Below are 15,828 nucleotides of genomic sequence, written 5' to 3' on the forward strand. Positions count from 1 at the left end.
TCTTCGGTTTCTCCCTCACTCTCTCTCTCTCTCTCTCTCGCTCTATCTCCTCCACCGTTTCTTCGCCGTACTGTACACGTTGTACGCAGTGGTTTCCGTCTTCCGGTCTGACCGTGAAGCTTATCCAGACCGTCACATCCTTTCTGTGAAATCGGGACGCGTCTTATATGTATGACAAATACGCCCTTCGCGTAAATATAAACCGTGACTATGCGTAATAATAACAACAATGACAATAATAATATTCTACAAGTTTTTGAAATTATAATATATTACCGTGTGCGTTAACTTTTTGTAAAATAACTTTAGTCGGGCAAAAAATTCACGCACTAATCGAATGTTTACAAGAGTATCGGGACGATTTTGGAATCCTATCAGAAATACGGTTTCAAACTTGACTGTATAAAAAATAGATATAAAACAGGTGGTAAGAATACTTAATCACCGTAACTCAAAGGGTTAACACTAAAAAAAGTCGCTACGGCACGGAGCGTGCTGTTTTATGATATTATAATTATGTGGAAGAAGTGGATTGAGTGGCGAGGATGACGACGATGAGTGCAGAGAGTTGCTCGTATGTAAGTAATTAAGATTACAAGAATCGGCGTGCATGTTGTACGACTTTACTTCGGCGTAATATAATATAATAATGCTGATTAATGATCGTACGACGATATAAAGCTGGCGTTGATTTAATAATTAACGACGCCGATGATCGTGAGAGTAATTGTAAGAATTACAATTATAATTATGATCGCAATTATAAAGTGTGTCTTGCATCAATTACATATATACATCAAATTTCCCGATATAAACGTTTTCCGAGACTCACTTCAACCCAACTTTACTGAAAAAAAAACCTACACTTTTTATGTAAATTTCTCTATTATCAAATATATCGACAAGCATTATAATTTTCCTTAATTTAATTACCGTATAATGACGCGATAGTGGAAAATAGACGATAAAACGGTAGAGAAGAGAGAGGGTAAAAAACAAAAAAAAATAATAATAGGGTCGATTCATCGAATACCGATACTGTTTCATTTGGTTCGTCGAGTCGAGTGTTCGCCGGTTTGAATAGGCATGAGAAATCACGATGCGTCATTTCCTGTAACGGATGCCATGCCGGCAGCAGCAGCAGCAGCAACTATGATAATATAATAGATTTACACAACGAGAACTCTGTTATTGCAACCGTCGACTACCGATATCCCCATTCGATGCTAAAAATTTGAATGACATTAGAGAGAGTAATTTTTACACGATTACAAACTATGTATAATAATTCTGATATCCACCTAACAAACAAATGAACAGGTTCACTAGCGATTCAAATATGAATTTCAATTTTTTAAAACGCAAGAAATCAACGAGATCTTCTGACGATCGTTTTACGATTATAAAAGTGTTCTCTCACTTTATCGATTCATTTTCGAAAGAAACGACTGATCGATTCCCTAAGTAGTAAATATGTCTGTACATTATAGTATAGAAATATCGCGAATTTGATTAACTGCCTGCACGGTGGAGGAAAAAAAAAAAACAAACAAATTAGATTAAAAATTATAAACGAATGATGTATATTATAGTAGTAAAAAAAAAAAAATTCAAAATTTCAATTATATTATCAGGCGACTTGTATTCGAGATACAATTCGACGACGAATTGTTACATGACGTCATAAATATCGGTCAGAATAACGAATCGTTACGTCACGCCGGTGGTATCGTATATTATTGTTATACCATAAACCAATCAACGACGTGTCGTAGGTTTTAAATTTATACCGTGACTATTATGTGAGGAAAGTAAAACTTTGTCACGTGATGTATCGAAAACAGAAACGAAATGCGGATATTATCGATAATATCCGGAAGGAAAATGACTAGATAGAATTGTGATGTTATTCTAATTCACCTGAATTAATGACAATTAATTGGATTATAAAAAATTGACTGAAATACAGAGAATTAGCTGGGAAATAATTAAAAATTATGGAAAACTGGAATCGTTCCACAATTATCGACTTAGCCATATACAATGTCTTTTTTCAATAATCGTCGTTTCAAAATTTTTATCATTCAATCTTATATATTTATATATTTATATATGTATATAAGTTTACAGTTTATATATATGTATATATCGTTTTTAGGAGTGATCTGAACGTATATATTAAAATATATATATATAAGTATCGAACATGATGGTACAATTTTTCTGACGTTATTAGGTAAAAATGAATTCAAGCTCTTCCTATCCCACTATATTATTTTTCCTTCTGTAACAGCATCGTGGCATGTGGATGGAGGACTTTCACGAACGGATAAAACTGAATAAGTCGACAGGAGGTTGGCCGCGGGCGCGTTTCTGAGTCGAGAGGAGGAGGAGGAAGAGGAGGGAAGAAAGAGAGAAAGGAAGAAAGAAAAGAGAGAGAGAGAGAGAAAGAGAGAGAGAGTGAGAGAGAAAGGTGAATAAAGGCGGACGATGTGACAAAAGTGATGCAGGGTTGAAAAGGACGACGAAAAATATTACGTACGTTATCGACGATATTGCGATCCAAGATACGCTATATTAATTGTACAAAATTTTCATAACAATAAATATCATATCTAATGAACAATCAATCAATGAAAGCGAAGTAAATATCTTGAATATATATAATGATTCCACATAAGATTTATATACGTTTTTTTTTAAAGAAAAGAATAATAATAATAATAATAATAATAATAATAATATATTATATACATATAGAGCAAAGTGATCGAGTAGTAATCGTTGTAGGTAATTGGGGGAAATAATTAAAAAAAAAGAATAAAAAAAACATGTTTCAATTTTCTTCGATTAGTTTTCATTCATCGTTTTCGAGCATTATTACACGTACGTACGCGTGTATGTAATGATCGAAATAAGTATATATATATATATAAAGTTTGCCGTCAGTTCTCGCCTCCTTAGAGTTAATTTCCCTATTAATAGACGTATATAACGGGTCCAGGAGGAAGAGGGGGAGGAGGAGGAGGAGGAGGAGGAGGAGGAGGAGGAGGAGGAGGAGGAGGAGGAACGACCGTCGAAGCGTGTACAATCTGAATATAGCTGTGAGTTAGATGTGCAGGAAAATACGTACATTATTACATCTATGGGTATATAACGTGTATCGGTGCCCCTTTGGTGCATTTATAGATTTATATCCTACGTCCAGGGCCGTTTATAGTGGGGGTTTTTTTTTAAGGGCGTAGGGAAGAGGGACGATGGAGGGGATATCCCCTTTCGTCGTTATAAAGAAGACTGCACCGCACGCCACGTGCTCTTCAAGCTTAAACTTAAACTTGAGCCTCTGAATTTTCAGGGCTAAACGATCCCTCTGCAAACGGGACAGCAATATATGCGGGTTAATTAATTCGCTGTGCTGGTTATGTTACCCCATGTGTGTACATTAGGGGGAGACGAGAGAAATTTTTAGTTCCGGTTACCGCTCGGTCCTTAAACATTGTCATTCTTTACCGCAATTACATAGCTACGAGAAAAAAAAATAAGTTGAAGCCAGTTTGTTTTCTCCTCGGTAAAAAAAAAAAAAAAAAGAAAATAAAATAAATAAATAAATAGAAAATAGAAATTAAATAAGCCAGTCACCTTAAAAAAATGATTTCTAATTCCCATGACGGACGATTTGTATTTTCATTTTTTTTTTTTTTTCTCAATCCCATCGCCGAATTAAAAATCCCCCGAGTCTTCCAGGTTTTCCAGATGTCCGGCCACCCTGCTCAGTTTACGAAACACGTTGTACAAAACCCCTACATGCATAGATCGATAATATCGAAAAGGCAAAAGTATGAGAACCCCGGAGAACGAGGAGGCGAGTTGCTCGTCTAAATATAGACTTGGTAGTTTTATCTTTTCCTGGAGATATTTCAGTAGGCGCCCCGTTGCACAGCAGCAGAGCTAGTCGCTTGCAGTCCGCTGCACCGTTTATGCAGCCTGTCCTACACATCTATATATATATATATATATACACACACACACACACACAATATATATTAGGTACAAGCTGCATTGTTGTTTAGAAAAAGAACTGCTGCCCTTCTCCCTCACCACTCGTTTCCGATACGGTAGAACCGGCACGATTTTTTCCTCGAGTTGCGAAAAATTTGGCAAAAAATGTATTCTCCCACAATTTGTTTGAATATTGGTTCTTTTGTTTTTTTTTTTTTTTATTGTCCGATCTTTAAAAGCCTCGAATGAAATTTTATAGGTACATTCGCATGAAAAACTGTCGATACGTTATTGTCAAAAGTAACGTTTCGTTACGATTACATAATACGAAACCTTGTTATTATATATATATATATACATATACGATTTGTGAAATGATCGGGGCAAAGGTCATCTTTGATCAGTGATACAAATCGAAGTTATACTCAAACTATATATGGAGAATTCCATGAAAATCTTACCAACGTCTGACCCTCCTCATTTCTGTTTTGTTCAAACAATTTACTGTAATTATTTAAACTGTGAAACAGCACACTGTATTTTTTTTTTTTAACATTTTTGATTCAATTAGTTGATTATATATAAGTATTAAGAGTGATTTTGAAAAGAACCTTTACAAAATTCTAAACAAATTCTCAAAAACTGTATTTTCTTTATCAAACATTTAAATAACGGATCCATGATGGACGAATTTTTTTTCTAATTTTTTTAACATCGTTTAAACGGTTTGAAAATTAGTGAAGAATTGTCAAAACTTTTATTTTTTACTTTGAATATTTCTAAGCCGGTTTTATTGTGAAGTTGATTGAAATTAGTTGAATGTTCTAAAAAAAAAAAAATCGCTCCATAACGGAACCGGTATAGAAATGTTCCAAGTGAAAAATGTGGAAAAAATCGACCCATCTTGAAATGTATGGAAAAGAAACTACAGATTTGAGAATTTAATAAAAAGTTTCGCTACAAAATTACTCTCAATATTTATAAATAATTAACCAGTTAAATAAGAAATGTGAAAAAAATTCACGACACTGTTTCAGAGTTGAGACAATCGATGACGAAAATTTTCAACAAAATCAAACTTTTGTTACTATACACACGTATACAGAACCGAATTGGAAATATCTCGGCGAAAATAAGTATTTTTAGACGTTGTAAGACGTTGAGTAAAAAAGAGGGGTGAAAAAAAAAATTAGATATCTATTCGCGGTTCGGATTAGCAACGATTATTTCCCGCGACCCTGTGAATGAGTCATTCTCATTCTCGTTCTCGTTTTCGCAGCAGAAACTCTCGTGAAAGCGGCGGAATCACGCGAAAAGCGAAGCGGCCTTGCAAAGGTAATCGACTATACATATAATATGTATCGACGTCATGTATAAAAAGAAAAAAAAAACCAAATCATAAATTCACAATTTTTCCGTTAACAGGATGATTTTTTACCAGCAAAATAAATATATATTGTATATAAATGAACGAAATGTTTTGCAAGTGACATCGATGCCTCCTGATTTTAATTTCGCTCATTCAAGCGTACGACCAACTTCTTTCAACTGTAAAACGCAAGAAAATTATACTGTCTGACGATACAAATACAAATTTTGTACGACAAGTGAATGCAACATATTCGCGAATGAAAGTACGTATGACTAAATTATTAAATATTCTGCAACGGTGAAGAAGAAAAGAAAACAAAAGAATAGAAAAAAGAAAAAAAAAACAAACGAACAAATTAAATATCAACATATTTATTATCTTATCATTTACAAATTTTTAAGGACAGGATAAGAAGTCGGTTAATTGTTCGAATGATAAAAAAAAAAAAAAAAAAATGTAAAAAAAAAATAAAAAATTTCGTCACGTCGACATTTCCAGAATAAATTAAAACATTTCAGGTCATTTCCAGGACTTGAGGAGCAATTCTTGTTTCCCAAGATTCAAGGATATCCAAGGATCCGTAAAACACTCTACGCTTCAGACTGCGATCAACGATCTAACACAGCCTTCTGAATTCCAAATCACGCAAACAATCCGCAAATGCCAAAAATATTCCGTTGGTACAATTTAAACTCTTGTAACGTATATTAAACGCAGTTTGTAAATGCTCTTCGAAATCGAGCCAACAATTAACCGGACATTAACAGAGCCAACATCCGGATTTCTCACGTTGTTATAATCGACGAAATGGGGAAAGAAAAAAGTCAGAGAAAACCAACGAAAAAAAAAAGGGGGGGGGGGGGGGGGGGGCGGTTGGTTCCCTGCCTAATTTACTTTCGCCAATATCATAATTTCATACGCGTGGTGGTGGTGGTGGTGATATTATTGTTGTTGTTGTTATTATTATTATTATTATGCATGGAATATACATTATGCGTAATATCATCATCATCATCATCATCATCATCGTCATCATGGAAATAAGAGGAGATGGAGAATAAACGGAGAAGAACTTTAAACTGGAGAAGAGAAGCAACCACGCGGAGCTGACGTCACCTCACAGCCAGTCTTTCATGCATAAACGGGTTGCACACGCACACAAACACACACATGTACATACACGTATATAGCTATATTATCCCGTACGTGTTTTACGAAGCTCGTATTATGAGCATATTTGTATGTGTGTGTGTTGTTACGTTATAAACACACTTTTTTCGAGAATAAGCGGTATGAGATATAAGATGGTATGATTCACACGCCGCGCAGACTTTTTAGTCATTAAAATTGTTGACGTCGTCGTCGTCGTCGAGGATAACTGGTGATATCACGCTTCGTTTTGACACACATTTATAATACGTAAAGTATATATATATACATACATATCTGAAATAAGGAGCAAAAAAATAATCAGCAAAAACAAAAATCAGGATGTGAAGTATTAATTGATGATTGATTGATTGACTGATTGATTAATTAATTAATTAATTAATTAATTAAATGCATGCGTCGAAATACCGCGCGACAAGTAATATACAAGTTTCTCTTTTGCCTGATTACTCGTACATTGCAACAATAATTGTAGCGCCAGTTTTGTTGTTACGGTAACTAGGTAGGTATCGGATTTGGTAACCGGTCCAAATGATTTGGTTTTATTTTAGGAATCATAGTTTATATTCAACTTGCCGCTGGTTGTTTAAAATCGATACAGATCTCTTTGGATAACGTGCAAGCAGACGGGCGGTAAGCGTAAAGCAATTTGGATAACGATGTGCAATCGTCGAACAATTTCAGTAACAGTAGTGGTAAAAGTCAATCTGGTAGATCGGTGGATAAGAAGCATTTTGTTGAAAAGGAAAAATCGATATGTATGTATCGCATACGTATAATTAAACTAATTCATAATGTTTGTAACCGCGCGTTTCGTTACGATCGAGAAAATTTTTCGAATACGATAATTCGGCTATTTCGAAATACACATTATTGCGCGGGCATTACATTTGCGTTTGCGTGCAGTCGAGTTTAATTTCTTAATACTTTCACTGGGTATATAGGATATACATGTATACATATATATTTAATATACGAATGTAGCGTAACGAGTTTTATCGTATTTATCGAAACTCGCATATGTTATTTCACTATCACACCAGCGAGTAAAACGTAGATCATAATAAAACAACTCATTTTCCTTTTGTTTATTTTTTTTTTACGTCTGCACGTAGGTTATAATTAATAATTGACAAAAAAGAAAAAAAATTATTTCTCTTCTTTTTCGCAACTTTTGATAACTCGGGGTATTTTATACGAAGTCTGTAAATTTATTTATTTAAAAAAAAAAAAAAAAAAAAAAAAAAGGATTCAATTCATATATCGGACACACAATCTTGACTCTCACCAGAATTTAGAATCTCAAAGAAGTTTCGTGTATCAAGCTTATAATACAGTCTGTACCGTATCGCTCACGCATTTCCGATCGGTGATTACAGTCTAATTAATTAAGCATTCGACCTTTCAGCTCTTAACTCAACGGCTCACGTTTCGACGATTCAGCCGCATTAGTAAAAAACCACATAGACCAGCGGATTCTTAGTATGTATATATATATATTACACAGTGCAATAAAATGCGGTAATAGGGCGATTTGTATTTACTTCATCGACGTTTCGATCGTTGTCCGTCGATGATCGGAAGAACTGTTAAAAATAACGCGACAAGCGCAGCTATAATATTATACAGATATATATATATATATATATATATATATATATATTATTATACCCCTGACGCACTTTCGACTAATTAATTACACCAGTGGGAGAAAGAGAAATTATACAATTATGACCAGACAGTAATGTAAACGATAGAAAATGATTTTAACCGATCTGAGAAAATAAATTTATAGTACCTATTTGAATAATTAGAAGAGAGAAAATGTCTTAACGCTGATAATAACGCAAGGATATTTAATAAACATATAAAATATGAATCAAACTTTTTAGTTTCGTTATTTTCTGATCACTACTGTTTTTCTTCAGTCTTTCGTGGCGACGAATGAATGAATGAATGAACGAACGAATAAATTGATCGATCGTAGTAATTTTCTACACGCTGTTCGGACAAATGCGTTACGTTTGGATCTTGCGTTTCTAAGCCTGCAATTATCTCGCGTCTCGTAAAACCGATCATCTCGAGTAAACTTCGCCGCCCAATCATCGTGAGGTTGAAGTTGGTAAGGTTACTGTAACGATTCATTTTTAGGAAGAATGATTATTTCTCCATTTCGTTACGTTAACGTTGATAATTTCATCCTAGATAATTATCTCCGTTTCTCATATTATCTCATCGTCATCTCGACACCTCGCTGCACGCTACGAGAGTAAAATGGTAAGCAGTAGAAAGATAATACACACATTTAAACCGGTTCGTAATCGTCATTGAGGATGTAAGTAGGAGACGGCGGAGTAATTCACGGTTTTTCTGAACAAGCCTACTGACATGCAGAAGAAGAATTCAGGTGTTTTGTTTTAACGCGCGGTGGACGACGCGAGGTTTCACTATCCTGCATGAGGCAAAAGCAGGAAGACGACCTTTCGAACAATACGCACTTATCATAATTTAGCATTCTTGGACGCGTGGGTTGCGCGTTCCGGAACGATGTATGTACCGGTCTTATTATTACTCGGTCGGTAAGTTGTGTAAATCACGTGCACGGAGGTATGCATCGCACAACTCGTGAAAAGTTGATTCGGCGCGAAACTGTCTAGCCGAAAGGCTTCTTAGCTAGAATAATCAGCGTCTAATTAGCCAATTTAATTTTTTCAATTTTTCAAGCAGGGTTAAATGTTGTTCTTTCTTTCTTTGTAATCGAAGATTTACATGAGATTGAAGTTGGTAACTTACTAATTGACAAGAAAAATTACTGTTTAACAAGTTTATAGTGACTTGAAGTGGTCAAGTTCTCAACGTATGAACAAGTTTTATGTTATCTTGACTTGGTGCATTTCAGACATTTCTGTAATGGTGAAATACCGATCTTTTTACACGAAAAACTCGTGATTTTACATTGGGAAACAGTTAATGAAAAGCTTGAATAAACTCAGATTTTGTAAACTCAACTTTACCAGTTATTCGAAAGGTGCAAGATAGTAATTTTGTTTTTCAACGTTTCGATACGGTTACTAACTTCGGCCTCATAGATCACTCGGATACCTCGACAAAAGCTAAATGAATTTTCCATTTTTATTTACATGCACCGTGGGAGTTTCCAGCCGGTTAAAAACAGGTTCATGTCAGGATGACGCGACGAGGATGAAGATGAACGAACGGGAGTCTCGATTTGTAAGGATGCCGGTCGATAAGGGGTTGGAAGTAGTGAAAACACGATCGGATGGAGTGCTGAGAGAAACAGCGTTCGTTGCTTAAGCGTGTGTGTAACGTCTGTAATAACAGCATGGCACTGCGGAGTTTATTTGAGGGGTGAAGAAGACAGGGGAGGCAGAGGCGGGAACAGTCGAAACAGTAACTACATTCATGATATTATTATATCCATTGAGTTATTGCTCTAAATTGGATATGGCGTGGAAGAGGAGCGGAGAGGAGAGGAGAGGAGAGGAGGGAGAGAACGAGACCGCAGCGGAGGGGAAGGATGAAGGAAAATGAGGAGGAGGAGGAGAAGGAGGAAGAGGAGGAAAGGACTGGTTGATAACGAGACCGACCTAAAGGCGGAGCCGAGTCGGACGAACATATGTACAATACAGAAATACGAAAGAAGAAGAAGAAGAAGGACGAACGAGCCAAGGGGTCCCACTCGGAATATATGTTTGAATGGATCTCTTTGTTTTTCATATCTCTTAGGGAGGAGCCAATCGGTTTGTCGAAATAACCGCTCAGCTTGCGCAAACATAGTAAGTAATATTAAAACCGAACAAACACGACGATTGTTTGCCAGGATTTTATTTTTTTTTTTTTTCTACCAACTTCTTCTTTCCTCTATGTTTGTCGTCAGTTATCCTTCGCACTGATCGACGTTCCGGAATATGATTAAAAAGTGGGCGATGTGCGATTCAAAATTATGATAAACTGTCATCGATCGAGTATAATAACGTTTAGTGGACAAGAATTGTTCTCGGATGTTGAGTGATTGAAAAGTAACACCAGCAGCGTAAAGTTTAATGTGACTTTCAGGAAGTTGGTTTTACGAAATATCACTACGTTTTTTTTATAATCACGGTTCACTACATTTCTGACAATTCGAAAGATGCGATGTAACGATTTTCTCTCAACATGCATCGTTAAGGTAAAATGTGAGTATGTTCAGCGCTGAAAATGTAGTCACGTTATCCTCGCGAACAACTTCAAAGCCTGGCTCAAAACATGATGAAAATTGTTTAATCAGCCATGCGACAAATCGACGAGGCTGAAGTTAGTCGCGTTATCGTGACGAAAAATTGAGGGAAAATTTACTATTTTCATATTCTTACAATAGCTTTTAAGGTCATACGCTTTGATGGAACGAAGAATTCGAAATGCAAGTGTTTTGTTTTATCACGGTTTCAAGAAAAAGTCGCTACCTTGCACCTCTAACAAAGACCCAGATTTATTAAACCATTCCAAACAAGATATAGTTTAATTTTGAAAATCAAACTCGTTGAAAGTATAAGTTTTTAAATCGCCGAATAACGGTGATTTTTCAGCCAGAGGTTTCCTAGCGTTAACGTTACCAAATTCAGCCTGATATGATCGACGCTAAGAATTTCACGCGTGTTCGTTCATGTCTAAAATTTTCGAGGTCAATGGAAAAACCTCGACCACTTTCACGCGGTACGGAATAGTTAGTTATCGACGAAAGTTGGGGAACTTGAGTCTCGGAAAATATTCGTCATCGACGTCAATTAAAGCAGGTCGTAAACAAAAGATAAGTCAGGGAAAAACAAAAAAATGTCGAAAAAATCACCAGGCCCGGAAACGTCAGAAACGCGACTCGGTTTCACGATCCATTGACGCTTCGTCGCGGGTGCGTTACGGGAAAAAGGAGGAAAAAGGAGGGAAACTTACCAGGACTCTGGCGAAGCGGCTTTCCAGCTCGGTCGCGTCGGGCATCGGGAGTCTGGGAGGAGGGCCTCTGAGGCTCCCAGCTCTGTTGTGGGGCCCGCCTAAGGTGCCCATGCCGGATCCGGGACTGTGCTGAGAAGAGTAATGCTGAGCAGTGGTGCCATTCCCCCTTTTATGATCCCCGGCGTTCGTTCCGCCGTCGGTCGTGTCTCCTCTGCGGCTTTGCGCGATTCCCATTGTTTTCCCAGGCACGCGCGCGCACGCCAACTTATCACCGTGGTTCGGTGGTAATTTCCTGGCTTTTAACGCTGGTACACACTGCGATGACACTTTCGTCGCACAACACGCGCGAAGGCGGATGATGAGCACGCAACCCCCGGCGGGTTGGCCGAGCGGATAACGAGACGACAACACGCGACGCGGAGCGAAATCTCCTCCCTCACCCTCGGGATGTCATCGCGATTTTCGTTAATATCTTCACGCTTTTTTTCCAACACTTTTAACGTGTCCGCACTCGTTATTCCCGCGCCTTTATTGTTATCACCAAATACGCGCAGACGACCCGACCGAGTACGCGCAGCGGCGTGCAACAGGTACCCTGCACCGCGAAACGACACCATTCATTGCGACGAAACTACGATAACTTTGTAAGAAATCTCGATCGCAGACTCCAGCCTTTCGCTTCTAGCCACCTACTGCTTCTGCGGTTTGTAACTCCCCGACAACTCTCATCTCCACTCGCTGCATCGATCGTCGCGCACCTTCGCTTCGAGCGCCCATCGCGGCAACTAATGTTCGTTCACACAGATGTACCCCGGTTTTAACCGCGGAAAATTTAGGGTGATTCGAATCGACGCGACATCTCTACGTCGGTGAGAGATTTCCGAATACCGTGATATCCGACTTACCGACATCTACGGTCAGCGCGTGCATGGATCTGTGGTGCGCCTGTTTGATTGGCCGACGTCGACAACGGTCTTCTGTTCTTTTCTATTTCATGCATTAGAAAGAGGTGGCGAATCTGCTTTTACCGACCGTCATGGCGGCAACGTTTTCACCGTCTTCGCGTATTCATGAATACTGCGAATTGCATGAATGTTGAATTGAAGTATGAAGAAAAAATTGTCGATCAACACTTGGCTTATTCAATGCCCTAAGCCAGCAAATAATGTTACCCAGGAGCCAGAGCTAATACGTAACTCAATGTTTAAAGCAAGCTCGAGAGGGTGAGTTAATCGCAGTACCCTAACTTACCGAGCTAGTTGACTATCTTAACACCTTGTAGGGGATATGCTGAGAATTAAAAACTAACTAAATAATTTTTTGTCACATGAGATGTATTTACGAAACATGGAATGAAGTGTTAATTTATTAAAAATGAAGAACTTAAGTCTTTACAATTACATGGCTCACGGATGACTTACATCCCTCCACTCCATTTTACGCGTACCTTTTTTTTTTTTTTGCTACAGTGCTCGGCTTCGTCAACCTACGGATAACGCTATGAGCGTAAATAAATAACTATTGCAAGCCACGAACCCGATCCTGCGTCGTGTTTTCAGAGTTTATTAAAACCGTGAGAAACTTAATTTTGGCATATAAAACATGCCAAAGTCTCGATTGAGTGCGCCGAGCGGCAGTGACAGGCGTAACAATAGTTACGACTGGGGAACGCGAGATTGGCGTCAAAATCCTGGGAATCGAAGAGGTTATGGAGGTTATGGTCAGTTCCAAGCCGACAAGTACGAGTGTTTTGTACCCGGGCGAAACGACGCCTCGCCACAGAGTACCGGGGACGATTTTATCCCCCTCGGATTCAGCACTCCCGTTGATTATCATCCGAGAAGTAGCGGAAATTGGCGCGGGCAAAAACGAGGTCGAGACTTCAATCAGCATAGATACAGTTTCAACCTCGACAGTCCCAGGACAAGTTTTAACCATTCCAATTCTCCCAAGTTCTTTCACAAGCATCAATTCTCGTCACGAGGGGTGAGAAAGGTTTCGTAACAGCGAAGCTGAATGTATTTGAATATAATAGCGAAATACGCTTTGAGGGTAGTTGATTTTCTTTGTTACGTTCTGACTCTTACGTTACTCGATTACAGTCTCATCAGAAAAATGTGCGTAGGCAAACAGACATATCGGCTTACGTCGACGCCAAGTCAATGCTGGAGGATCCCTGGGCTGACCTTATGACAAAATTGGAAACGTCGCAATCTTTCTGCGGACGCAACAACGATTCTACGAATCTCGATGCCAGCGGGAGTTCCTGCGGAAGTATTTTAATGGGCAATCTGACCGTTGATTCTAACGGCAAGAATTCCAGCTCTGAAAGTCAAGAGTCACAGATAGCTGCCCATGAAAAATCAGAAACTAAAACAATGCCAAGTTAGTAAAGTCCTAAAAGATCGGTTTAATACCGATGAATGTAAATATGTAACGAGTATGTGTAAATATTTTAGAATATAGAATTATTATTTAAATTTTTTTTCTTTCGTAAACTTCCAACAATGACTAACAATTGCGTGAAATTTATACTCACAACGGTTTTTACTCTTCTCTGTAAGCAGATTTGTTAGGATGTCATATCAGCAGTGCAACCACTTTCGGTATGCTGAGATAAAAGTAGGGAAATGATATTACGATAACAGAAAAACATTATATTATATCTCACTATTCCTGGCTGTGATGATAAATAACTGTTTTTACTGACATTGATGTGCAATTTTTATTTCTTTTTTATTTACGTATTTTAATATTCACAGAGCAGTAAACCTTTTTTCTAAAAGGTTAAAAATTAGCGCATTGCAAAACATATTCTTTGGAAGATTAACACGTAATTTGTTCATAACTAAACGAATTTTTTTTTTTACCGTTTCATATAAATGCCGATTTGAGGTTGTTGGTTAATCTGCATAAAATTGTGACTGTTTTTATCGCTTTCCACATGACGTCGTAGTCAAACTTGTCATTACAACGCGATGGGATTCTAAGGTTGCGATCACATTGCTTTGATATCAGAGGACAGTGTTTCTGAGATTTTATACAATTCGAATTAGGTCTTAGTGCAATTTGAGGTTGAAAACGAAAGTTTTAAACTTCCTTAAATGTAAATATTAATAGTAATAACAACTGATCACGCCTTGTTTAGCGTCTTGTAAAATTTCACCACTTTACAGGATTGTGAACATTCTGTATTACCATATTTACTATTTTTCATCAAAGCATGAAGTTTTTTTTTTGAACCCTACGTTTAAGGGGAGCGCCCAATGAAATTGCCAAGTCTGGGATTTTTCAATAGAACTAAATACGCGTCAGTCTATTTATTTTCGAGCCTTAAAAACCACCAACAACAATTTCAAAACCGAAATTTTTTTTTTGGTAATGTGTGGTTTCATCGTTGATAGGTTTCAGACTACTCGCTTTTGTTTCTTTTGAGCAAGATTTCGGGTTGTCACGTCGATTTTTTTGAAAATTCCTAGCCTCCAAACAAAGATTGCCTAGGATCGCTTCAATTTTTTGCGACCCCGAATCTGAAAGAAAAAATGAAAACCTATATTTTGCCCTTTCGCTTGCAATGTTAGTGTTATTCCCGTCGAACCAAGTACACGAAACTTCTTCCGATTTTTCGTCGTGTTCTCAGGATCTATTCGAAGAATGCCCAGTATTGGTAAATGTTTTCCGCATCCTATTTCTCGAGAAAAAAAAAAAAAAAAAACGGTACAAATAATTGCATTTTATCATTCTCAAAAAATGTTTGTGACGAGAATTCATTCAAAGTGTGACAGAACTGCATTAATTCAATTCGGAGAATCAGCAAATAGATTCAAACAATAGAAAATTAAAATAGTAAAGGAATAGTAATGTTGAGTCGAGAAAATATTCAACGATAATTGAATGTTTTAATATTTTAATAAGTGCTTAGGCACACATGCAATTAGCGTAATGAATACTAAGTAGATATACATATATTTCCATATATTCAAAGAATTTTCAAAACTTGTCAATAGTCGTACCTACGTATGTACGTATATACAAAAAAGAAAAAAGAAAGAAAGAGAAGAAAAAAAAACTAACAGCGCATAAACATATTACTGTAATTATTATTTTTATTATTATTGGAAAGAGGTATCGTCTGTTTTTTTTTTTTTTTTACATAGCGTGCTAATAAATAGTGATATATAACTATATTATTATTATCATCGTTATATGATTTATTACTCGCGTGCATAATATACAACATTGGCAATCCTCCCTTTTCTTTTTTTCAAACGTTTATTTAAAATATACTACGTAGTAAAGCAGAAGAAATTTCACAGCGTTAAATATTAGTACAATACGAT

The 15,828-nt window shown here is 37.1% G+C and overlaps 2 protein-coding genes across 6 annotated transcripts in view; one reads left to right on the top strand and one right to left on the bottom strand.

Annotated features, from left to right (window-relative positions):
- Positions 1-12,193, bottom strand: part of LOC124182275 (formin-like protein) — a 40,788-nt gene extending 28,595 nt beyond the window's left edge. For all 4 annotated transcript variants that reach the window (XM_046569300.1, XM_046569299.1, XM_046569298.1 and 1 more), the window contains exon 1: positions 11,489-12,193. In XM_046569300.1, coding sequence (XP_046425256.1) covers positions 11,489-11,722 — 234 coding nt within the window. In that variant the 5' untranslated portion in view covers positions 11,723-12,193. The remainder of the gene's footprint in view (positions 1-11,488) is intronic.
- A 628-nt stretch (positions 12,194-12,821) lies between these two features.
- On the top strand, positions 12,822-15,505 carry LOC124182285. 2 transcript variants are annotated; one of them, XM_046569327.1, is made up of 2 exons: positions 12,822-13,474; positions 13,591-15,505. In XM_046569327.1, the coding sequence occupies exons 1-2, from the start codon at positions 13,091-13,093 to the stop codon at positions 13,876-13,878; spliced, it is 672 nt and encodes a 223-aa protein (XP_046425283.1). In that variant the 5' UTR covers positions 12,822-13,090; the 3' UTR covers positions 13,879-15,505. The 2 variants fall into 2 exon arrangements, with proteins under 2 accessions (XP_046425283.1, XP_046425282.1); XM_046569326.1 differs by having other exon boundaries at positions 12,832-13,483.
- Positions 15,506-15,828: the final 323 nt, after the last annotated feature.

Source organism: Neodiprion fabricii, chromosome 5, assembly GCF_021155785.1.
Source record: "Neodiprion fabricii isolate iyNeoFabr1 chromosome 5, iyNeoFabr1.1, whole genome shotgun sequence".
NCBI lineage: Eukaryota > Metazoa > Arthropoda > Insecta > Hymenoptera > Diprionidae > Neodiprion > Neodiprion fabricii.